Below are 24,170 nucleotides of genomic sequence, written 5' to 3'. Positions count from 1 at the left end.
CTATTATATTGATTGGCTACAATGTATCAAACCAGACCGAATACGATTGGTCCATTCGATAAATTCAAAATCCTACATGGAAATCTCCAGGTAGATTTCCCAAAACCTTAAGATCAGATAATTTCCATTGTCCATATCAATTCAATGTCCTGATAAATCTATTTCTATCCTGGCAATAGCGTTACATTCCATCTTCAGTCTCTTCTTCACCTTTTATTCCCTCTTTTGACCTCTTGATATCTCCTTTTTCTTTTTGTTCACGATTCAATCGTCTAGCCCAAATAGCTCTTCCAACTCTACTTTCATTTCTTCTTCCTAATTTACCACTTAACCAATTACCAGTTTCAACTAATTTATCTAAATCTATTCCAGTTTCATAACCTAATTTATGTAATGCGTAAACTACATCTTCTGTAGGTACATTACCTGTTGCTCCAGGTGAATAAGGACATCCACCTAATCCTGCCAATGATGAATCAATCGAAGATAAGTTGAATGGTAAGAGTGATATCAAAGAAGATAAAGCTAATGAGAAGGTATCATGACACTGTATAATCACTTCAATCAGTCATACCACACAAATAATAGTTTAGAAATCCTAAGGAAAAGTAGTCAACTTACATGAGCCTGTTGCCGATTGAGAACCAAAAAAAACTATCTGTCAATTTTCTTCCGTTTCATCACTTGAGATCAGATTAAGAATTCACTCACAGCAACTCGGCTCATATCAATACCCCTTGCTTCACATGCTGTCCAAACCCGCTGCCAACTCTCGGGATCACCTTCTCCCGTAGTATCCCCTAGACTGATTTCATAGCATCCCATGTCAAGTAGCTGAGTGGCCACGTTAACAACTTCCATTGGGTCTGTAGGTCCAGAATATGGACAAGTGATAACGCATGAAACATAACCCCGAACTCTGTACCCTAACGAAATAGCTTTAGAAATTACAGGAGGTAAAGCTGATAGTATTTTCGATAAAGGAGCATGATTATTCGCTTGCGAAAATGCCTATAGTGTACCATGTTAACTACCAACAAAACGGGCACTGGGAGTCGAACGCAACCGCAAAGACTTACCTCAGTTGCTGATACGAAAATAGCCACTTCATCCGTTAATCGTCCACCTCCTTTCGCAGTGTGTTCTTCTTGAAGTTTGATCAGATTATCTAAACCTTTCATATTTGGTACTAATACTGGAAAATGCACCTGAGAAGCTGAATGAGGTATATTCGCTTTATCGATTACATGTTTTAAAGAAGATTCTCCTAAACCTGATAAAGATGAATTCCCGGGGGTTGAAGGTCGAGTGCTAGGTGGAGAAGGTAATGATATTGACTGGCCTGTTAAAGGTGGAAGTAGAGGAAGTAATTGAGGTGTATCCGCCATCTGACCAGATTATTCAGTCTACATCAGAAGCAAAGGAAACATTCAATACATAGGTAAATCAAAACTCACTTGAGGGATCCAATCCCCTCTTACAAAGCTTCCAACTTCTATATTCCTCACTCCTGCTTCTAGTAATCTCTCTACCAATTCCCTCTTCAATTCCGTAGGTACAGGTGGTCCCGGTAAATTCTGCAAGCCATCTCGAGCAGACACTTCGACGATCCTATAAGATCGTCAATCAGAAATCAGCATTGAACATTCCTCTAATCCTGTCAAAAGTCACATCCCTCCATTTTTTATTTCATGCCACTCGTCCTCTCAATATTTATGAATTTTCATGATTTTCAAAGACTTACCTGATGAACCTCCCTTTGCCTTCTGATTTGGTCTTGAGCTCTTTAGATATCATTCGCTCTTCTGCCTTTAATACTTTTTCGTTAAATCTCTCTGATAATTCAGGCGAAGGAGAAGGATAAATCCCTGTCGAACGGAATCTCTTTGACATGCTACTTGAAGGGGGAAGATGATTTGAAGATAAAGGAGAAAAATGAGGAGAAGGTGTTCGGATATTCGAATTCAGTATTTTATTCTTAAAGTGCAATATCGATGAAGGAGGAGAAATAGATTGTCTGGGTCTGTATCTGTCAATTGGAAAGGAAGAAATCAAGGATGATGATCTTGGTGATCTACCTCTCATTTCACCATCATCACTCATTGTGTGCAGCAGTGAAATACCCCCTCTAATTGATGGTCTTTTATGTATAGCGTTGACAAGTGTTCTTTGTTTTAATTCACAGCTTCGGGAAAGCGGGATTACGACATCATCTATTCGAATTCGACGGGACAGTTGAGCGTACGACATCTAATATAGTTGGGATTTTTTCGAGAAATGACGCGGTTTGGGCTTGACGGGATAAGGATAAAGTTTATCTTGATTGTGTCTCCTTTGAAGCTACTTACTGGCTAGCTGTATTGTTTATCAATATCGATATCAAGAATGTTACTTGTATGATTGACCATCTTGGATATCGACATGAATGAGGTTGAGTGGAGATGGTGACTTTTCGGTCATCTGACATTTTAACGAGCAAGAGCTATGACATTTCCTTGACTTTACCGGATATAGCAATAACCGAGTATCCAATCTTCTCATTCTTTTGCATTATCTAGTCTACTCACTCGTAGAAGTTGTCAAGACATAGCGCCGAATAGGTCAGAGGTCAATACTTTGTATCATGTTGATGCATTCGAACTGCAATGATTCAGATCACAAAGAGCCTTTGGGAATGTGGTCTTTTCCCATTTGATGATTCTAAGTCAAATGATGAAACCAAAATAAATCGAGCTACATACGAAACAATGTGGCATACTTGAATTTGAATGAAGATTTCGAACCTGCTCAGATGAGCGAATTAACAATTTGACCAGAAAGACCGATAATCATTCATCACAATGTTTCATAGAAGAACCACAAAACATATTTAGTGGGTATATCTATTCAGATTCTTAACAATAAACAAAATAGATAAGAGATGATCTTTCTCAAATTTCAATATACAGTTTAAATCTATATTCACAAGCCTCGCAATTTGAGTGATAATGACACATGCGTAATGATTAGGAAAACATTTCTGATGAATAAGAGCATTCATTGTCATCTTGTTCTAAATCAAGTATAATAAACAAATTCTTCAACAACTCCCACAAACCCTTCTTCAATCCTAACTTTCTTTTCGAATTTGGTCAAGCTTCATCACGTTCTTTACTATACGCATTGTCTTGTACTAAGAAGACCTAATCAATTCTCCCTAATCTTCATTAAATACAAAATATAAATCATCAATTAATTGCTTTTTCATCTCTTGGATTTTAAATCAAAGGTAAAGCTATAAAATGAAAATACCTTCATCCATTTTATTTTTTCTACTTTCAACTTTAATTACAAGTACAATAGAAGCAAAATATCATTCACCTGAAACAGCTTCACCAGATTATCAAAAATGTAAACATGGTTTAAATTCTGTATGTTTTTTTTTTTTTTTTTCTGCTCATTTTTGTTCATTATATATATATATATGATTATTATAACTAATAAGTGGTGTTTTTTCTTTTCAAAAACAAAAGGATCCATCATGTATGTTAATTTGGTCAAATGATGATGTTTCTTCTATTCAAAATTCAAAAGGTCGTTTCAATTTACTTAATGAAAAACATCCTGAATTAAAATCATATATTCGTCAACAAACAAAATCACCTTATATAATTCCAACTTCAACTAGTAGTACATTTGATTCAATTGAATCAATTTTACCTAGTGTACCAGCTTTAATTGCTCCTGAATTAAAACCTACAACTCCTGCAGGAAGAAGAGATTATTACGATTTAAATTATCGAAAACAAAAAGATCAATTTAAGGATTATAATGAAAAAATAATTTTTAAAAGAGATTCAAATTCTTTTGAATTTCCATCAAATATACCTTTTTTATCATTTTTAAGTTCTTCTTCTTCTTCATCATCTTCTTCTTCATCACCTGATTTAACAACTCTAAATCAAAATACAATTTCATCAATTAGTGAAAATTCTGAACAAGATGAAATTTTAGGTAATTTGAAATTTGGTTATGGTGGAGGATGGGGAAGACCTTGGAAAAGATTAGGATCAAAAGATTGTTTAGAACAAATTACAATTACAGCAATAGAAACTGAAACTGCAATAGCAACAACAACGATTTTTCAAATGCAAACTCAAACTCAATTTCAAACTATTGTACCTCCAACACCAACTATCACTGTTCAACCACAACCACAACCACAATCACAATCACAACCACAACCACAAGATACTATACAAACATCCGATCAAAATCAAAATTTATTAGTTGAAGATACAGGTAATTCAAAGTTTGGTTATGGAGGTGGGTGGGGTAGACCTTGGTGATCCTATTGATTCAATCCAAACTATGACGTTTTGATTTGGGCTTCTTCACTCTCTTGTTGTTTGTTTACGGGGTTAGTAATAAGTAAAATACCTTCATTGTATCGATATACCACATCATGCATTTACCTTTTTAGTTAATCCGCAAAGCAGAGAATCGATTCAATGACATTTTAGTGTTTAGATCAAAAACTCCGTTGTCAGCTTTCAATTCTTGATGCCTCGCTTTTCAATCGCGATGGGCTGCTTTGATCTGGCATTATGCTGGCGGTGAAGGATGAATGTGCTTTGATGCTCCTTTGGCATCGCAATATCACAAAACAAAGTAAGCGATAAATTAAATGCAAGGCATCAATGCAATGTGAGAATGGGTATTTATGGTAGTCAGGTAAGTGATAACTTCTCTCCCCAATACCGAGGACTTTTCCTAGCCAATAAACCTGAAATTGGAACTATGAATGGCATACTGCATGAATCAGCATCGTCAGCCCTAGTGTCTAATGATAGAGAGCTACAAGAAGATCGGTTCAAAAGGAATACTCACTTTCGGTTGCATCCCTTCACTTTGTTCTATCGCTTTTAACATGAACATTTCATGAAATTTTCTTGGCATATCTCTAGCTGAATCTTTACCATTAGATGTATTTCTATTATCTGGTGCTGAAGATGGTGGAGCAAGTACTGTTGGTCCATGAAGTACAGATCCAGTTACGTTTATTATCAATGAAGGAGGTGTATTTGGTTCGGCTATAAAAAAGTGATATTGAAATTAGATCAAAAACTTCATTGATACTGGCAAGCTCGTAAAGAGAAATAGATTGGTGAGGGTTCTTTTGTTTCTGGTTCAGACTTAGATGAGATATTGAAAAATTTACCTGATACTGGATGACAATCCAATGTTTGTAAATCATGTCTACTTAACGGTATACCTTTTAAGAACTCTGACAATGCCCCTCGATTTGCTGGTACCGTATTTCCATTCCATATTATCTTTGAATGTGGAAGATACATTAGTGGTATCTCCTATAAAGAGGAGGTCGTTAGCTCAATAATGTTGCAAGAAATGAGGTATAAGGGTAGAAGTATGGTTGAATGGAATAATAGGAAATAATATTATTACATACAGAATCTCGTCGAGTTGGTTCATCATAAGCTTCGTAGTATATTTGGCAGAATGCTATAGCTCCATGCGAAGCAGCATCAATAGCAGCTGCACCCCAAGGATGAGGTCTACGAGAACAAAGGTAATTTAGCTTTATACCATGCGAATTTCCCGTCAACAGCTTACATAATTTGGGCGGTGTTATTTGAGGGTTGTATCACAGGTATAGCTGACGTAGACATCTTATTTCCAGGATACTATCGTTATGAATAATCTATATGATCTTTTCATCTAATACGCAAATTAGATATATCTCGTAGAAGTCTACTTCCAAATATGTGCCTTAAGGTTGATTTGGGTGGCAAATCCCAATTTATTGTGATCGGATCTGCCACGTCATCACTTTTGTTCACTTCACCTCCACTATTGATTTCAGATGTCACCTTGTATAACAAACGATATTGGGAGTAACTTCGCCAACCAATACAGTCATCAAAATTCATGAATTTGTGGTCTTCGAAAAGCAGAGATAACCCTTCTCTTAAACGCTAATCAATATGCCTCCTACCCTACGCCGGTCGGCGTGGACCACATCACAATCTTCTTCCCGTCATTTTACCCCTCTCGTATTCTTCGCATTCCTCATACCACTTTTAACTCTTTTATCGCCTTACACTTCTCTATTATCACGAAAACATCATTTGGGTATCTTTGACTCACTTCAAACTCCCATTCTGGGTGATGGAGCTTCTCGAGCGTTACTCGTAACGGCCCATCCAGATGACGAAGTTATGTTTTTCTCTCCAACTATATTATCACTAATTCAGGAAGGATGGGAAGTAAGCGGATTATGCCTATCAAGTGGTAAGTCTACTTTTGATGATGTTGAAGATATTTAATCTAAGTTGAATTTGATTGTCCTTCTATCTTAGGCAATGATACTGGTTTAGGCACAATAAGGAAACAAGAATTATATGGGAGTTACGAAACTCTCGGAGTCAGTAGAGACCGAGTTAAAGTTATAGATCATCCGTAAGTCTTTAAACCCTTCAGTGAGGTAATCCATAACCTCACTCTGGATTGAATTTGCTTTCGATATAGAGATTTACAAGATTCTATGAGTGTACATTGGGATCCAGCCTTGATTTTAAATATAGTAGAGAATCATCTGAACGATCATTCGGCTGAATTAGTGAGTTTGAAACGTCAATTTTCAGAGATAATTAAGAAAGGTATTAAATGATGGTTTGATAGATTATTACTTTTGATGAGAAAGGAATAACAAATCACCCAAATCATATGGCAATTTCAAAAGCACTTTCTCAAACATTTCATAACAAGTCAATTAGATTGTTACATTTGAAATCTCCTGCGCTTTTATTTAAATTCACTGGACCTTTATATCCAATTTACCTAAACATACTTTCAATTTTATCAAGAATAACAGGTAGAGAAAACTTTGCCGAGAAGCACATGAAATTCGTAGTGCTGTCAACCTCATCTCAATGGTATCAAAGTATTCAAGCTATGTTATCACATAAAACCCAATTAGTATGGTTTAGATGGCTATATTTAACTTTCTCACAATTAATGTGGGTAAACGAGTTAAAAATTATATGAAAACATATAGATATAATTAATTATTTTTCAACTTTTTTGCATTTATTATGGGTTCAGTAATTATTTATCGAAATCACAATTGAAACGTTCTTACAAGTGAGATAAAAGGTATAATAATATTTATACTCACTGATAATTTCGTAATATCGTCATCCCATATCGTTGACATATAATTCAACGATATTAGTAATGGATACCTTCTCAAGAAAATTACATTCTTGCTTTCCTGGCCTTTTCGTGAAGCGGCAAGTAATCTGATTGATTCAAATCAGTCAGATAGGTATAACTCACCATTTCGCTTTTAAATAAAAGCAGACTTGGCTATGAAAAGAATCGACTATTCGTATTCATAAAAGTAGTATCTCTTATCGACTCAAATTTCAATCATTGCAGAGGGAATATGAGGGAAAGAAGTGGTATATTGCCCACCTTAATTATACGTTATTTTCGTATGACACCTCCCAACTAGAAAAGTCTCCTTTGCCAATACATGGCTCTAATGCGAAAAGTATGGATCAAAGCAGACCGTAATCATATTTCTATATGCATTTACATTCACACATTCAAAAAGAACATACCTCCACTACTAAACCATCATAGCTCCAGTACTCAAACCAATTTTGAAAGCTTCACTTTCGAAAATGAGTAATTTCCATAATTGAACAACGAAAGATTCAGCTTCTTCAGCCAAAATCTAAAGAAAGTATATTCTATTAGCTCTACCGAGGCAGTATATTGTGATTCGGGATGCAACTTACAGGTTCTAATCCATCTACCAGATCATCTGATCCTTTCTTCTCTTTAACTTGTTCTATTACAAATTCTACCAAATCGGCATCTAATTCACCTAATAATTCATTTATTTTACCTTCAATGAAAGGTTTGATCTTTTGACTGATAAGTGTCTACAAAGCCAATGAATATCAGTTCGGATATACGACAAGCTTCGTATATATCAGACTGAATTACGAGAAATTTGACTTACCTCATTTATTCCAGCCCAATCGATTGAACTTTTGAAAATATCCCTTCTTCTCTCAGGAAGACCCTTTTTAATTTCCAATAACTTGGCATTCCTCTTTGCGATTCTTTCAGCCTGTGTTAAACCATCTCCAGAATTGATATCATCATTATCTAGTCTTATGAACGTCCGTTTTTTCTTTTGCTCATTCTCCTCTTCCTCGTCTCCAGCAAGTACTATTGGTTTATGAGGAACGACTAATTTTTTCTCCTCTTTAACTTTTACTTCTGGAGCTGGTGCAGGGATATTGAGATTCAACTTGATTGGAGCTGCATCTTCAGTCAATAAACCTTTTGCTTTTTGTTCAACTTCTAATTCTGCTAATTCAGCCATTTGTCTCTTTAAGAATTCTTCCGATTCTCGTTCTAGAGCTTGTAGTTCATCTTCTTCCTGTTGTCTATCACGTACATCATCTTGGTACTCCTGTTGTCTGGCTCTTTGCCTTCTTGCACGCCATGTAGCTCTACAGGAAATATCCCAGATAATTAGCTATACTTCAGCCGAATCTGATCTGTGCAAGTGGTTGATGACTTACCTGTCAGTGTAGAATAATTCTCTACCCTTTTCTATGATCTCATCGTCGTCCCAATTCTCATATTGATCTTCCAACCTCTTCCTATTTCGCTCGATTAGATCCTCATGAGCTTTTCTCTGGGCCAATTCCCGGTTCAGAGCTTCTATCCTGATTCTCTCTCTATGCTCTACTCGACGTTCCGCCTAGAGATAGTCGTGAACAGTGTCAGTATATGGCTTAATTTTTCTATGATGGTGATTGCGAAAGACTGAAGCAAAGTATCGCTGAAACGATCAACCTTCGTAAAAAAAAAAAACTTACATCTCTCAAGGCGATGTCTTTTTCTCTTTGTCTTCTCTGCCTTCTCAAGTCCTCTTCTTCTTCATCCGTTCGGCCGGAATCAATTTTCCCTTCAGCTGACTGAGCAGGGACAAATCCAACCGGTCTATCATATCCTTGGGGATCTCTTGTTCGACTAGGTCCTGCACCATTACCATTTTGTTGAGGAGTTTGTTGTCCACCCATTCCAGAAGGTGATTGATGATGTCGACTCTGTTCAGCTTGTTGTTGTTGTTGTTGTCTTGCTAAACCTCTTTGATTTCCATATCCATAATTACTATTATTGTTATTATTCATGGGCGTTCTTTGATTTTGATGTTGTTGCATTATTCTAAATCTTTCTTTTTCATCTTCTATTTGTTTTTTCTCCTTCTCCCTTCTTGCTGATGCTTCTCTGAATATTGCAATTTGATCTAATACCGCTACTCTTTGATTTTCAGGTAAGTCTCCTTCTTGTAAATCTTGTAAATGTGCTGGAACAATTACTTGAAGTGGTGAATCCCCTCCGCCTTGTTTAGTAGGTGCATCTGTAAGATTTGCACTTGGATCGATCAGCAGAGCCACAATGTGCGATATTGATTTTCGAGTAGCAGCGTCGGCTTCCTCATCGGTCTAAAGATGCGAAAAACAAATAAGTTATTTAGCTGTGAGTGATTTCGTAGCGAATTCGGCGTGTAAAATTAGTTGGATGTTTGAAAGGGAGTAAGCTCACATCAGATCTACCCAAAGTTGACTCAAACTCCTCCAGAAATTCTTGTGTCTTCTGATCCGCCTTGACTACCAAAGCTTTCTTTTTATTATCCCTTCTTCCTTCGGGTGTTAAATCAGGTAATTCCACCCCATTTAAACACCTTATACACCTAAGTACGACTTCTGGATTTTCGTAAGCTGCAAAACCGAATGCCTGTGGTTTTCCCGATGCACCTGATACTCTTTTCAATTCGTGTAATGGTCCACAAGCCTAAGTAGATTTTTCCAATTTAACAATTAGCATTTCGACTTACCTCCTTCAGAGTAATGGAATAATGACATACATTCAATAAATTCTTCAGAGTTTCGTCATCTATACCGGGAGCTATACTTCCAACGAAAACACTTGTAGTTTTGACGTCTCTTACGAATCCAGGTGGAGCTCCATTGTGACCTTGACCTCCTCCTTGAGAAGGACTATCTGGAGTAGGAAATTTAGGTGGTTGAGGTAAACCCGCTGGTAAAGGTGGTAAACCTAATCCAGGATGAGCAGGTCTGGGTGGGGGATATTGATTATAACCTATTCCACCTGGACCTGTAGGAGGTGGTCTAAAATTTAAACCATTTGAAGAACTTGAAGGAGAATCATATCCAGGGGTTTGAGGTATACCAGCTGGAGAATGAGGTAAAGTTGGAGGAGGGGGTCTTGAACCAGGAGAGAAGTTAGGTGGGAATGGTGGAGGTATGAATGATCCAGGAGGAGGCGGACGGAAAGGTGGAAAAGCTTGTCCTGGAGCAGGTGGTCGATTAGGTGGAAAAGGTGGTATATTACCTGGCGGTCGGAAAGGTGCTATTCAAGTGAGATGATCTCAGCTTATTGTTCTTCATCAACGGATGCTTCGAAAATGAGGACTACTTACGCTGACCGTTGTACATCCTTAAATGTTCCTTTTAACTCAAATGATCAGTCCCTGCGTTTGACCGATTTTTTGTGGTTAAGAGATTGTCTGAAGTTGTGTTAAATCTCATTAATTACTTCTTCCTCGGCAACGATAGAGTGTTAAAACATAGTTAGGCGCGTCAAATCGACGAGTCATTTAGGCGTATCATTTTCATCAACTCCTCTGCCGAATTTGCTATGCATTTGCAGTCCATATGAATGTGGGGAGCTGATTCAAGTAGTCGAGCAAATCGATATGAATGGTGTCCGTCCTCAACATTGGGAGTACCGACTAACCTGCCCTACCTTGCATTCTATCTTATATGTATTCAGCATGATGTTTATCGGAAATGTGGCCTTTAGTTCGACTTCGGCGACTCATCCGATCAGCGAATCGATCAAATGATCAGCAAACACAACATGTGTGTGTGCATCGTTCAAACATCTTGAGGGCATAGAAAGTGAAGCAGTGTATTTACACAAAAACATACATTCACATGAGGCTTGCTTCCTACTTTGCGACTGACTAGGCGATCTACGAACTAACCGGAACAAGAAGAAAGATATTTCATTCCTCCCACCAGAAGGAGTGATTTATGTTCGGAATAATGCCTCATGTTTATATCGTGTTCTCTTATCCATCCTGACCTCAAGTCGTCCTCCAGTTACTCATAGTTCTAAACTTCGCCCCTTTGTTTGTTCCCACTTTTATCGCTCTGCCTAAGATGACAAAATCTATTTTTGGTGGATATCATAGGATCGTTTTCTTGCACTAACTTACTCATCATCGACAATCTTACTCGATCCTAGCGATAAAATATATGTCATTTGTGTGAATCTCGACTTGCACTCATTGGTCCTGAACATAAAACCGCAAAATCCCTCTTTTCTCTAACTTAAGCTAACACCGGAAAGGTTGTCCGAGATTTTCTCGAAAGTTTTGATCATAGAAAACTAGATACACACCTTTCGTCAAACCTATCAATCTTAAACCAACATTTTGAGAAACGGTCATTGTAGTCTCCAAAATCTCCTTCCTGATCATTTCGACAACGTAGGATGCTCAATCTCGTAAAGGGTGAATAAAATTGTTGTTGAATTTCTGTTCCTCCAGCATTCTCGAGCAGAAAGAGACTCAGAACATCAATTGAATTCGATCGATCAAAATTGATTTTCCGAGCGTGCCAATCTCATCCGATAATTGGCATCAAGAAGACGAAATAATTTGGTTTCAATAAACATGGCTGCACTCACTTCGGGGTATTCGAATAACGCCCCTTCACCACCCACCACAACAGAAGAAAAAGAAAGTATACCTTCCCTAGCTCAAGATGCTTACAGTCTACTATCGGAGCAGGATGCAAAGGTGGGTTTGTCTTACTTGCATACTCATTAAATCTGATTGATAGATAGCTAATATCGTCAACCAAAATTTTGTCTTTCTCGTTATAACTTCAATGAACCTCCATTTCACCACTTCTTCTATACTTCGCTCTCTCCCTCACACACACACACACACAATCTCTCTCTTTTTTCATTTATTTCCATTGTCCGTTTGAAACGACATAACAAAGATGATGGAATTAGGTGATTTTATAGCAGAATTACGTGATCTCGATTTACGAACAGCAGTAATAGATGAAATTTTAGGTTATATGGTATCAAATAATTGGGTTCAATTGTGGATTTGGAAAGGTACGGAAGAAACTTGGATTAATATTGTTGAATGAAAATGCTTAAAACAAAGCAAAGGTGAAGATCACCTAAACTTGTCCTGACCGTGTTTACGTGTGTTGATAATTACATTTCGGTTTTACAATTGTAAAGTACTACACGGGGATATAGTGAATCTGCGCGATTGTTAATTTGTTGTTTCTGCTCTCACGAACATTGATTTTATGTTAAGATATAGAAATGTGTAAGTGATTTGAGAATAATTACGAGTATGATATGCATAAATTTATAAACGCAGCTTGTAGACTTGCACATCAAGATGATTCGAGGATGTTCCTCATTGATCACAACGTGAATTGACTATATATTGCTATGACATTAGATGATACAGTGTGATAAGCATAAGATAAAGGCTGTTACTTGATCAGCCTTTGTCAATAAGCAAATTGAATCCCTCACATTTCGGAAAATTATGATTGTCAGCTGATCGGCATTATGAATTTTCCTAATGACATGAGATTAGCCATTTTGAGAGATGATTACAATTTCTGTAATGACATAATGAGAACTTCGATTGAACCCTATTTAACGACATTACAAATAAACAAAACAACATAAACAAACCAATGTGTTACTTTTATAACATTATCACTCCATCTTATGATTTTTAATTCACCATATCCATTCAACATTAATTATACAACCCCTTGTAGCTTGTCTATTCGACGTGCTTTCACCCTTTTTGAGCATGAACAGGCATTCGTATTCCTGTTAAATACAATTCGAATACAACATTTCCTCACGCATACCTGTATCCGTCATTCCACCACTTCAAGAATATCGAATCTTCGATTCAATAACAGGCTGAACAAACTCTTAAAATAGTACAAAAACGATACGAGATATTCAATCCAAGATGGCCAATACTAGGCCATACACTCGTGAGGAGCTTAAAGGATTGAGAAGAGCGAATTTGCAAAATCTGTTCAAGGTAAGTCATCATTCCATCGTGTCGGATGTCTCGGTATCTCAACCCGTGCAGGGTGTCTTCGAACTCTTGCCTCCCCACCTCCATTCTTCATTGAACTTGTCGAGACCTTGGACCTCATCTCCTCGTTACCGCCGTATGTGCTATTGCGCGAGGGTCTGTTTTTGTTCTGTTCACATTTTCGTCCTTGATTTGGTTTTATCACCCCCCTCATCGCCCACCTTCCCTCCTTTGGTCAAAACTGCCTCCCAAGGTTTACAGCTCGCTAACCTTGTGGCTGCTACTTGCAGATACACAATCTGAAAGGAGCGAATGGAACCAATTCGATATTGATCGATTCATTAGTCGAGTACTTTAGTTCTCCCCGATATCTTTCAGCCCATCCGCCTGCAGTCAGCGAGAAAGACAGAATAACAGCCGCACCGATAGCTCGATCACAGAACGCAAGTAAATCAGAATCTAGATACAAGATTATTCCTACAAGTAAACCCGTGAAAGGACGAGTTGATTCTGCGTCAATCAGGAAGCCTATTGCAAAGGACCTTAACAAAAGTACTCAAATCGCGCAGAAGAAATCGATGCCTCTCCCTGTGGAAGAAAGGATATCAATTTCAAGTCTTTCCGATGAGTCACGTCCATCAAGCCAACTTTCTGAAATACCTCAAATCCCTTTATCAAGTCAGCGTTCCTTGCCTACACCTCCAGCATCCTCCTCATCCCAAACTCACCCTGTTTCTTTTTCGCAAGTCGAAACACTGCTCTCTGCGAATGATGCCAGGTGGCAAGCTAGATTGGAAGCGTTAGAGAAGAATCTGAATAATCAAATGGAAAGGCTCAGAATTGAGATGGATAAAATAAGGAATCAGCAAATGGCTGAATCTTCTCGAAATTATAGTGCTGGATCTGAAGCGAGAGTAGGCAAAAGTTGGTCACCATGGCAAGATCAAAGTCGTGCTGCTTCTCAACCTTTATCCGGACCATCCAGCACCAAATCATTATTTCCTGCGCTGGGTAGAAAGCGAAATGTCGAGCAACGGTCAGGTTCAGAAGATTTGGACGACCACGAAAAAGAAGCTAAAAGAGTTAGATTTAACGGTTCGAAACCAGGTGACGATACTCCTTTAAATGAGTTTCCACCAACAATCTTCCCTATACCTGCGACGAATCCTCAACATCTTGACCCTCATACACCCTCACCTCAAAAAACCTCTTCATTCGGAGCAGATTACTTTTCAAATCCATCTCTGACTCCTTTACCCGCTCAATCAAGTTTGATACCTCGTACTCCAAGCCCCTCAAGGCAGGGAATCATTCCTGATAACTCCCAAACACCTAGACTACCTAATGATTGGCAAGAGCCCATTTACCCTGACGATTCTTCAATTTCTGCTTTATCAGATGAAGATAAAGATCAAGATATGGATGATAGTAGGGAAACTCCTGTAAGGAGTATTTCTATGATTCCTCATTTCAGTACAACACCTGAACCACCTTCTACAAGACCGATTTCACCTACTACGGGTATGGAAAGAAGTGTTTCAGGATCATCAGATAGATTTACTCCTGGACGCTTACCTTCCACGACGTCGGAAGATCGCATAAGAAGGGAACAAATTGACGCACCGCCTTTAAGTAGCGTAACTGATTTAGAAAGGATAGATGAAATGGATGAACATTCTCAAGGACAACTGAAATTTCCACCAATAAAACCAATTCGACTATCAGGATTAGGTACACCTTCTTCTTCATCGAATTTCAAAAACCCTTCTTCAACTAATCAAAGAATTCCTTCATTGTTAGGTCCACCAGCATTAATATCTAGAAATTCAAGAGCAGAAAGTGAATTACCTAGACCTAGAATTAGAGTTGGATCAAGAGGATTATCACCACCTACTAGACCAAGGTCAGCAAATGCAATCCATGAAAGTAATAGAAATCCTTCTATCAGTAGAAATACATTCGCATTAAATTTGCCTGAACCAAAAGAAGGAATGATTGAAAGGGAAAGATTAAGAAGTGCTTCAGCAGATTATATGCATGTTGCAATGCATGGACTCGAAGATGATGGATTAGATTTTGATGACAATGGTTGTCAAATCAATAATGATGATGATTCTTTAGAACTTCCAAATATAATTAAAGAAAGAGAAAGTAAAAAACTTGAAATGCCTACTCCTAGACATAGAACTTTATTAGGTACTGAAAGGTATAATGATAAGAGGTTTGGAGATATACCTGTTGAATTTCCATTAGGATTACAAATGGGAAATGAAGGAGGAGTAGGAGGAATTTGGGAAAGTCCTAATGGACCAAATAGAATACCGCCTGAATCGATTTAGACGCCTAATCGTTGTTATAGAGAGAAAAGGTAAATTAGATAATGAAGCAGATCGTCCTTCTGTTCTAACAAATTTGGTATATTCGAAATTGGGATTCATTCTATCGTTCTTGATCAATTATCATTTCTCATCTAGATTATACGTCATATACATAGGCCCTTCTCTCACTGGGATGTACTCTGCTTTCTAGTGCAGTCTTTATTACGAAACACCCGAGATGCATATATTGATGAAATTGACAGAACACCTTGCATATTTTTGATAATGTAAAACGAAGGTTGTGCAATGATTATCGAATACATCATATCTCATCTACTCAATACAAAATGTAAAATACGGAAATGAAAATTGACTAGCTTATTGAGATGCTATAATTTGAAGAAACAGATTTGTCAGCCACGAGAAGGATTGTTTTTGGCAAACGCTACAATGTTCGATCAACTCACGCTTGTTAACTTCCATTTGAGCTTCACCTTTATCGTGTTGAACGTTACCTGAAGCTTGTTGAGTTTTATCTCCTGTAATAGCTCCTACAATTGAATCTTTTTTACCTTCAAGTCTATCTCCAACACTTAATAAAAAAAGTTAAAAATTTAAGCGAGTGATTTTATTATACTATATGATGAATAGAGATGTATAAAGGGGGGGGGGAGTTTTTCATTTTAATGATTAAGTGAAACTTACCCTTCAACATAACCTTCAGCTTTGGCTGCTGTAATTTCAGCTTCACCTTGATCATGTTGTTTTTGACCTGATGTAGTCCATGAAGATGGTTCGGAAGATCCTCCTACAGCTTGATATCCTGCTTCAATAGTATTTCCCACAAGGACTTTAGCTGTCCCAACGAGTGAGTTAATCTAAATTTTAATCCATTTAGTAATTGAATGAAAAATAAAGGAGAGTTATGACAATGAGTTGAATTACTCACTTGACCGTTAGTTTTGGATGGTTCGTTAGACATTGTTATTGATTGTTATATGTATAAGTTTGATTTTAAATGGTAAATATGAAAGACACGTTAAGATGAAGAAAATTAAAGGAACACACTATTACTCAATATATAATATATAATATATTCATATATGTACAGTACAATAAGGCTTGTTTTACTCTACGTAATTATATGACATCAGCAAAATATGGCTATTATAGATTGAATGATGTCATGGCAAAGTGTAGGCCAAGTGGCCAAAGTGCCACTGTCTTACGTTCCTAGGGATTATCGATTATCATATTATACCCCACGTGGACCGAACAGCCCCGACGCTGGGAATGCCAGCTAGCGTCATTCTTGCAAGTTAAAGCGTTTTATTCATCCAACCTCTTTCCCCTGCTTCTTATCTTTACCTCAACTTTCAGGTTTTATTCTTTTATTCTTTGAATCACAATGCCGTCAATATTACCAGAAAAGTTTCGAAATTCTTTCGACAAGGGCAAGAAAGCGATGGCGATTGCCCAAGTGAGTTTGCCGTCGAACTGTTATTATCGAGTGCACTGCTCATTCGCCACCCGCCTGCTATAGCAAAATCACAATGTGCACTTGCTGAAATGTCAAGACATTGCGAGATTTCTGTTATATGAAGTAGAGGCATAGTAAGTGATCTCAAGTACTCGCCTTACTTTTAGCTGACCTGCTATGCGCATGTAGCATCACGCGACGAAGACGTGGCAACTTTGAGGATTTAGCACCAAATTTCTCTGTATGGCGGGACGATTGTCTCACACTTGTCAAGGACACACTTGAATCAGTGAGCTTCGTTTCGTTGAGGCCGAATCTTGGCTTGGCAACTAATTCAACTTGCAGATCAAGCTGGAAGCTAAGGCGCATGCCGAGCAGAAGGCCTACAAATCCCCATCAAATCGAGGATCTTTACCGGTATCTCAACGACCTTTGCTCATCGTACAGAGAAAAGTACATGAAACAGCAATTGAGACCGTAGTCGAGGTCCCAGACCAAGATTTTGCGCTAGTGACTGACGAGATATTACTTTTCATCGATTGGTTTTTTTCATACGCACTGGATATAGATTATACATATGAGTGGAAAAGGGCTAGGAAAGAACATTCAGTAGCCAGGAATAATGAGGCGGAAGTAACAACAGGCCTGTCGCTGGTGAAGATAGCCTAGTACAGCATAGGCGTTAGTCGCTTTGTAGCTAATCTTATCTATTCACAATCTATTCACACTTCGCTGAAATTGGAGAGGGTCTGAGTTGTATATTTTATGATATTTAACGATATGTAATGAAAATAAGTTGATACCACAACAAATGACCAGTCTTGAACCTTTTTCTACTCCGCTCACTTAAGAGTCCAAGCAGAGAACGTTAGGCATGAAGGATTGTCGTGTGCGCTGATTGGAGCAAGCCCACGCGCCTAAGTCTAGTCAACCTATTGCCATCTTTCGCGACTTTTACCCATCAACATGGCCACGCCAGATAGCAGTGACATCAATTTGTATCTGTCTTTCCTTCTTATTTGTAAAAACCACAGACCCATCAGATAGTGATCCGTAGATATCACAGGACGGATCTATCCCTTCACATCAAAAACCTTCCATCTAGTCGAAATAAACTCCAAATCTCAAAGTAGTCTAGCTTGAATTCATAACTTATACTGTACACATCCAGACAACAATACAATGTCTGACCAAGGATCCCCTGCAAATCCACCAGCTGAGGCAAAGCCAAAGCCTGAAGGAGGTGAGACTGCTCTCTAATTTACACCGGATCTCTTCAGTTTTGCTTGAGCTATTGTCAAGCAAATATTTACCTAACGATTGTTGTTTCGTACAACGTACAACAACGGACTAAGGCTGACGAGATTTGGTTCACAGACGCTAACACTCTCAATATCAAGATTGTCTCAACAAATGGTGATGAGGTTTTCTTCAAGATCAAGAAGACTACCAAATTGAACAAATTGAAGGTGTGTCTTTTCTCTCAAACAATAATTGGCACCTTTCATTTGTCTTGGCCGACGGGAATGATACTTCAAGTAGAAAGAAGAAGTGGCTAACGGTATATTCATTAGTCCGCTTACGCAGATAGAGTTGGTACCGATGTGAACGCCATCCGGTGAGTGGGTTCACTATATCGTCACTTTGTCGTTGATGTATCGCTGCCATCAACGGCTGTATCTCGTCCTACACTGTCGGCATCCCTATTCTCTTACTCTCTTCTCTTTGGACTCTACGCATATACAGCTTTTTCTTCTTACTTACAATGTGTCACGCAGTCTTCTCTTCGATGGTCAACGTATTCTCGACGACCAAACCGCAAACGATTTGGATCTCGAAGATGGTGATTCGATTGAAGTGCTTCTCGAACGTAAGTCGAGTATCATCCCAAGGAGCAATATGAACAGAAGCTGATTCAGTCATACTTCCATAGAGGTCGGAGGATGTTGAATTCGCCCTGTTTCCATCAGTTCTTCATGACTAGTTCAACCCCATTCTCATATGACCATACCTATACGATTTTCGAAGAGCTTAGAAGCAGGTGATTCCTGCTGATCAGGTGAAAACCTTTAGTCATCAAGTACCTTGACTTCTATTACCCAATGTATACCATAATCTGCGCCCACATTACATGTCATCCGCCAATGATGTGTCCCATATTTGCATACCAAACAGTGATCAACGTACGGGCTCACGAAACAGACTGTACCAATATACAAAGGTCAATACAGAGGCGCATGTAACATCTGAACTATTCTCACAGTATGCTTACGTGCAGTCATCCAAGACAAGAATGTGCTATGTAGCACCTTACTGCATGAAATTTTATTTTATGGATTGACGGCCCTTAATTTTTCTCATTCCAGCCTACCTTTTCCATGAGCTTCTGGATTACAAGAGTAGACTGATAATGATACACAAAATACATAACTTGCACAATAAGATCGATATTGAACTAGGACCTTCACCAAGCTTCAGCACCTACATCACCTGTATCAGGCAAGACATATTGATCTAATCCGCTTGTCGGTAGAAACAGATTTGCAAGTCTGTTTGAGGATCCCGTGACAAATCATCAGCTCTTGTTCTTCAGATTGTCAATAGACAGGTGTCAGACATCACGCACTCTGGAGGTAAGAACAATGAATCCGATCCATCAGCTGGTAATCCTAGATCAGCAACGTTCTACCAAAATACAAAGATGATCAGCAAAACTGCAATGCATTTCACTTTCGCTTCACAGTAAAGGGGGAAGGAAATTAACTCACTCCATCTTGTAACCAAACAGGTAAAGAAGAAGGACTAAATTCAGTTGGCCAATTAAAACCTTCTAATCCAGTCATATTATCCCAAACTTGATCAGTCACTCCAAAAATCCCTGTATCTCCATTATTATTATTGTTATTATCTATACCATCAAATGGATCATTTGGTAAACCAAGAAGAGATTGTAATCCACCATCTAAATCACCCATAATTTCATTGTTAGTGGGATTTGAAGGTAATGTTTGTCCTTGAATTGATGCACCTGACAAACGTGGTGTTCCAGGCATAGTTGACATTGCTCCTGTTTTTCTTCTGAAATTTGATAACATTAATCGAAGGGTTAAAGCATATCGTTCTGCGTAACATTCTGCTGAAAGTAAATGTGCAAGTTGAGAAACTTGTGAAATCAAAAACGGAAGTGGAACTGCAGTTGGATAAAGCATCGCTCTAATTTTGTTCATTGGGTTCGTCAGTCCCACTTGATAAAGTTACCATATTGACAATAACTCACATTTTAAGAAGGAATACAGCAGCGAAAGCGACAGAAACGAGTTGATCATGAGTAGCGTATTTAAGGTGTTTTCTGAAATTCTCATGTCTAAGGAAGATTTCAAGACACCTGAAAGAGGAGTCTTTGGCTTGAAAGGCTAGTTCACGTTGATCAGGGGCGAGCTGCGTTCGCATTAAACAATCAGCAAACACACTTGGAGAACTGACACTACTTTCCGTAGTGAGACCGCTCGTCCACGATTAAACGTCAAAAAAAAGACTAAACAAGAACTCACCTTGTCCCATTGTACCCCTCTTAAAGCTACACAGACCGTCCAAAGTTGAGCATAACACAATTCAGTCTCCAGAAGCTTCACTAAAACATCTTCATCATTATATCTTGTTTTATGTATTGAATTCCATTCTGTATGCCAAGATTTCAAATCTCCTAGCATACGTTTAACGAACGATATAGTTGATGAATCGACTTTTCCGTGAAGTGGATTTAAATGTTCTAATATTCGAATTCTTAAATTTACCAATTCAACTCCTGCTACAAGTCTCATATCCGTTTCGGAAGCCATTGCATGGGATCTACAAGGGAGGGATTACCAATCATCAGTCATTCTCAGATTCATGGCCCGGATTGTAATGATAGGTGAGCTCACAATAGATCCCTTGCTCCTTTCACTGATGAATCATCTCGAAGCAATAATGGTTTACCAGTACCTAGACTGACACTGTTATTTGGTCATGGTAGACATCAGCTACGATCCGTGAAAGAGCAGAGACACACAAGCGACAAATAACGTACAGATGCTCGTGCATGTAACAATTCAACCATATTCTAGCAGACACCACTGAACAACCATATTTTCGTTAAAGGGTATACGTGGTTGCTTGTGAAGGACCTGACTAACCTAAATCTCTCTCATCGGCCTCTGACCTAATCTCATCCTTGTTTGCTAGTCTATCTAGCGCTCTATGTAAATTCATGTCCAGTCCCATTCGAAGAGCATGTCTGTTGGGCCAAGTTCAGTTAATCAATCATACCGTTCAATTTCGGACACTCACCCGCAAGGCAACCAACCGTTTTGACTCCATACACTTAAAATCAACATAGCCATGACAGCTTCTTTCCTTACGATAGGTCCGAAAAGGGTCGATCGAGCTATACCTTGAGCTTCTTCAAGACACCTCTGGAAAGTTTGGCCAAGAGGACCTACAGGGGGAAATGAAGTATGAGTGAGAGGTGTGCTGAAAGTAGGAATGAGAGTTGCTCACCATTTTCTGCTCTGATTTTAGCTGCAACAGCCAGTAAAGCTGAACAAATCCCACAACACATCAACTTCGTGCCAGCTGCCTCGATGAGAAATGGTATGAATACGCTTACCATCCGTTGAAAATGGAGTTCGAACGATGAACGTCTCATAGGTATCATAGCTTTTATCCCAAAGTGGAACGAAATAATGGCACCCCTTGAAGAATAAGTCCCATAGTTCTCGAGCTTCAGATTCAGAGACTAAACCCTTACTGACTACATCAGGGAACGGATTTCGCGGTGTAGGATCTGGTTTTTTCTTCTTTTTCACTCTGAGTTCAATTGATTTCGGATCAATCAATACCCTCTTTCTCTTTCTACCTCTATCGTCTTCCGTTAAGATGATATTACTTTTCACATCTTCGTCTTCAACAATGTTGTTTTCTGGTGAAGTCTTAGCTATCTGATCCGCTGCGTTGGCTAATGCTTGTAGAGCTTGAATAGGAGCAGTGAGGGTTTCTCTAGGTAAAGCTGAAGATGAGTCTGCCGAGCGGGATGAAGAACGTGATGAATGTCTAGAGTGTGATGGGGAAGGTGGTGCGGATGGAAGGGGAATTACACCATATGTGCCAAATTGATGCGCCTATATGATCAATTCAAACATCAGCATATATGGTGTCTCAGCAACGGAATCCGTGTTCTGTTTACTCACTGGAGGAGCAAATCCCGGTAATTTCGGAAAGCTCTTCTGCTTGGGCGTAGGTACTTGAAATCCTCTATGACTCCCAGTTCGACCAGTAGCTGTGTTTTGTGGAGAACCGATCCTCCCATCCATATCATCGTGGTTATTACGCATATAACCTGGCTGTGAATCATTATGAATAACGTGTTGCTGTTGATGTTGCTGTTGATATTGCTGTTGCTGTTGAAGCTGATGTTGTTGTTGATTGAACATTGATGGTGGAGATACACTTGAAGGAAAAATACTTGACGTTGATACAGCGGTCTGATTTGGATTATAAGGATTTTGCAAAGATGAACTTTGATTTTGTTGTTGAGTTGGAAGTAATTGTAATATCTGTTGAAGTACATTTTGAATCTGATCCTGAGATTGAGTTAGATTATGTACTGTCTTTTCTAAATTATATACTCTTTCATTATCACCCATTTGTTGATTATTATTTTGTTGTTGTTGTTGTTGAGGAGGAGGTTGACTTTGACTCATACTTCCATTTCTACCTCTTCCACTTCCGGATGATTTATCTGATGGTTTCTCGAAAATACACTTAGTCCCATTCAATAAACATCTTCTACAACTACTTTCTGAACCTGATGGATCCCATTCACATCTATTTTTACCCTTTCTACAAGCTACACAAGCTTTTGAACCTCTTTTAGCGGTTGGACCTGCACTAGGGAAAATTTGAGAAGTTCGACGAATAGTTTCGGGTTGATTATTTGAAGGATGTATCATTTGAGATTGAGAAGATGAAGAATTACTACCATTATATCTCTTTGAAGAATGATGATTATATTCATGATCATTATCATTATTCCAACCTCTATCTTCTTTTACCCCACCACCTCCTGTTGCAGAAGGTATCGCAGGCCATGCTCCTCCGTGATTATTATGTTGACTACTAAAACTATCTGATCTATGATTGTTATTGTTACTACCATACATTTCTATATCCGAATAATTTGAATTTGATATCGAGGAAATCAAATTCGGTCTTCTACTTGTAGATTGAATATTTGATCCTGATCCCGATCCGGATCCAAAATTGGAATTACCTTCAAGGTGATTTGGAAATCTAGTTAGATATGTTGGTCCTAAAGGTGATTGTCCTTGTCCTTGATGTTGATGCTGATTATGAATTCCTCCTCCACCTTGTCCGCTTATTATAGAAGAGTGTGGAGAAGGATTTGCTGTACCTGGACCTGATTGAGGTAAAGCAGAATTAGAAGGTGAAGTTTGATGAAATGGTGAAGGTGTACTATTGAAAGGTCTACTCGAATTAGGATTATATGTTGTGGGAGGATGATTTGATTCCATAGAGAATGATGTTAGGATGCTGGAGCTAATAGATTTTTATTTGAAACGAGTAGTTGATTGATGAATGATGAAAATGATTTGAGGAGCCTTGAATCCAATGATCTACCTCCCGGCCCTGTCATCCGGTTATTTAGGGAAGCGTACCTTAGTTTTCTAGAGGCAGGTAAAATCTGAATTATTGAACGTTGAGAATGAAAGTACACAAAAAGGTCATACTTGATAAATGAAATTGGGATATTAGTATGATTCTTAAATGTAAATAGCCGGGCATTGATGTAAATGTAGATATTAGTTTGTATTCATTGATTTGTTCTCATGTAATAACCAATGAATATATATTGAGGTATGTCCGTTCCTCCTTGGTGTCCCAGGAATAGGGGTATGGCGACCCACAATAACGAGAATTGAGCTCCGGCTTAATTTAATTCATCGCGCTGTTCATGTGATAAGTTGGAGGCATATCGAATCCCGAGAACGAGTCGTGCCGGTAATCCCCGGATCAATTAAATACATTGTGGCACTCCAAGTAACAAGTCAATCACCTTGGGTACAGAACTGCTTTAGGCACATGTGAGAATGCGAGCCTA

The 24,170-nt window shown here is 38.5% G+C and overlaps 11 protein-coding genes across 11 annotated transcripts; 6 read left to right on the top strand and 5 right to left on the bottom strand.

Annotated features, from left to right (window-relative positions):
* Positions 1-181: 181 nt before the first annotated feature.
* On the bottom strand, positions 182-2,250 carry I206_102254 (uncharacterized protein; the record flags this gene model as incomplete). The annotated part of the gene is made up of 5 exons (XM_070202534.1): positions 182-547; positions 712-1,011; positions 1,080-1,388; positions 1,458-1,611; positions 1,745-2,250. The coding sequence occupies 5 exons, from the start codon at positions 2,248-2,250 to the stop codon at positions 182-184; spliced, it is 1,635 nt and encodes a 544-aa protein (XP_070058635.1).
* A 1,031-nt stretch (positions 2,251-3,281) lies between these two features.
* On the top strand, positions 3,282-4,328 carry I206_102253 (uncharacterized protein; the record flags this gene model as incomplete). The annotated part of the gene is made up of 2 exons (XM_019159314.1): positions 3,282-3,410; positions 3,513-4,328. 2 exons carry the CDS (start codon positions 3,282-3,284, stop codon positions 4,326-4,328), a joined length of 945 nt encoding a protein of 314 aa, XP_019007608.1.
* Positions 4,329-4,752: 424 nt separating this feature from the next.
* On the bottom strand, positions 4,753-5,669 carry I206_102252 (uncharacterized protein; the record flags this gene model as incomplete). Its single annotated transcript, XM_019159313.1, has 5 exons — positions 4,753-4,791; positions 4,870-5,072; positions 5,201-5,348; positions 5,450-5,555; positions 5,614-5,669. 5 exons carry the CDS (start codon positions 5,667-5,669, stop codon positions 4,753-4,755), a joined length of 552 nt encoding a protein of 183 aa, XP_019007607.1.
* A 315-nt stretch (positions 5,670-5,984) lies between these two features.
* On the top strand, positions 5,985-7,047 carry I206_102251 (uncharacterized protein; the record flags this gene model as incomplete). Its single annotated transcript, XM_019159312.1, has 4 exons — positions 5,985-6,291; positions 6,360-6,459; positions 6,529-6,619; positions 6,682-7,047. 4 exons carry the CDS (start codon positions 5,985-5,987, stop codon positions 7,045-7,047), a joined length of 864 nt encoding a protein of 287 aa, XP_019007606.1.
* A 586-nt stretch (positions 7,048-7,633) lies between these two features.
* I206_102250 (uncharacterized protein) lies at positions 7,634-10,547 on the bottom strand (the record flags this gene model as incomplete). Its single annotated transcript, XM_019159311.1, has 8 exons — positions 7,634-7,741; positions 7,806-7,952; positions 8,033-8,531; positions 8,604-8,785; positions 8,904-9,533; positions 9,634-9,882; positions 9,956-10,461; positions 10,532-10,547. The coding sequence occupies 8 exons, from the start codon at positions 10,545-10,547 to the stop codon at positions 7,634-7,636; spliced, it is 2,337 nt and encodes a 778-aa protein (XP_019007605.1).
* Positions 10,548-11,791: 1,244 nt separating this feature from the next.
* Positions 11,792-12,281, top strand: I206_102249 (uncharacterized protein; the record flags this gene model as incomplete). The annotated part of the gene is made up of 2 exons (XM_019159310.1): positions 11,792-11,917; positions 12,126-12,281. 2 exons carry the CDS (start codon positions 11,792-11,794, stop codon positions 12,279-12,281), a joined length of 282 nt encoding a protein of 93 aa, XP_019007604.1.
* Positions 12,282-13,141: 860 nt separating this feature from the next.
* On the top strand, positions 13,142-15,552 carry I206_102248 (uncharacterized protein; the record flags this gene model as incomplete). Its single annotated transcript, XM_019159309.1, has 2 exons — positions 13,142-13,216; positions 13,504-15,552. 2 exons carry the CDS (start codon positions 13,142-13,144, stop codon positions 15,550-15,552), a joined length of 2,124 nt encoding a protein of 707 aa, XP_019007603.1.
* A 357-nt stretch (positions 15,553-15,909) lies between these two features.
* On the bottom strand, positions 15,910-16,513 carry I206_102247 (uncharacterized protein; the record flags this gene model as incomplete). The annotated part of the gene is made up of 4 exons (XM_019159308.1): positions 15,910-15,920; positions 15,999-16,123; positions 16,237-16,409; positions 16,481-16,513. 4 exons carry the CDS (start codon positions 16,511-16,513, stop codon positions 15,910-15,912), a joined length of 342 nt encoding a protein of 113 aa, XP_019007602.1.
* Positions 16,514-16,939: 426 nt separating this feature from the next.
* On the top strand, positions 16,940-17,680 carry I206_102246 (uncharacterized protein; the record flags this gene model as incomplete). The annotated part of the gene is made up of 4 exons (XM_019159307.1): positions 16,940-17,011; positions 17,075-17,145; positions 17,201-17,300; positions 17,357-17,680. The coding sequence occupies 4 exons, from the start codon at positions 16,940-16,942 to the stop codon at positions 17,678-17,680; spliced, it is 567 nt and encodes a 188-aa protein (XP_019007601.1).
* A 513-nt stretch (positions 17,681-18,193) lies between these two features.
* I206_102245 (uncharacterized protein) lies at positions 18,194-18,961 on the top strand (the record flags this gene model as incomplete). Its single annotated transcript, XM_019159306.1, has 5 exons — positions 18,194-18,254; positions 18,389-18,480; positions 18,586-18,629; positions 18,790-18,881; positions 18,945-18,961. The coding sequence occupies 5 exons, from the start codon at positions 18,194-18,196 to the stop codon at positions 18,959-18,961; spliced, it is 306 nt and encodes a 101-aa protein (XP_019007600.1).
* Positions 18,962-19,475: 514 nt separating this feature from the next.
* On the bottom strand, positions 19,476-23,583 carry I206_102244 (uncharacterized protein; the record flags this gene model as incomplete). Its single annotated transcript, XM_019159305.1, has 12 exons — positions 19,476-19,560; positions 19,638-19,696; positions 19,780-20,224; positions 20,289-20,449; positions 20,563-20,860; positions 20,935-21,006; positions 21,081-21,126; positions 21,187-21,287; positions 21,341-21,488; positions 21,551-21,589; positions 21,660-22,170; positions 22,240-23,583. 12 exons carry the CDS (start codon positions 23,581-23,583, stop codon positions 19,476-19,478), a joined length of 3,309 nt encoding a protein of 1,102 aa, XP_019007599.1.
* Positions 23,584-24,170: the final 587 nt, after the last annotated feature.

This window comes from Kwoniella pini, chromosome 3 (genome assembly GCF_000512605.2).
Source record: "Kwoniella pini CBS 10737 chromosome 3, complete sequence".
In the NCBI taxonomy this organism is placed as follows: Eukaryota; Fungi; Basidiomycota; class Tremellomycetes; order Tremellales; family Cryptococcaceae; genus Kwoniella; species Kwoniella pini.
This window is presented reverse-complemented; position numbering and strand designations above follow the sequence as displayed.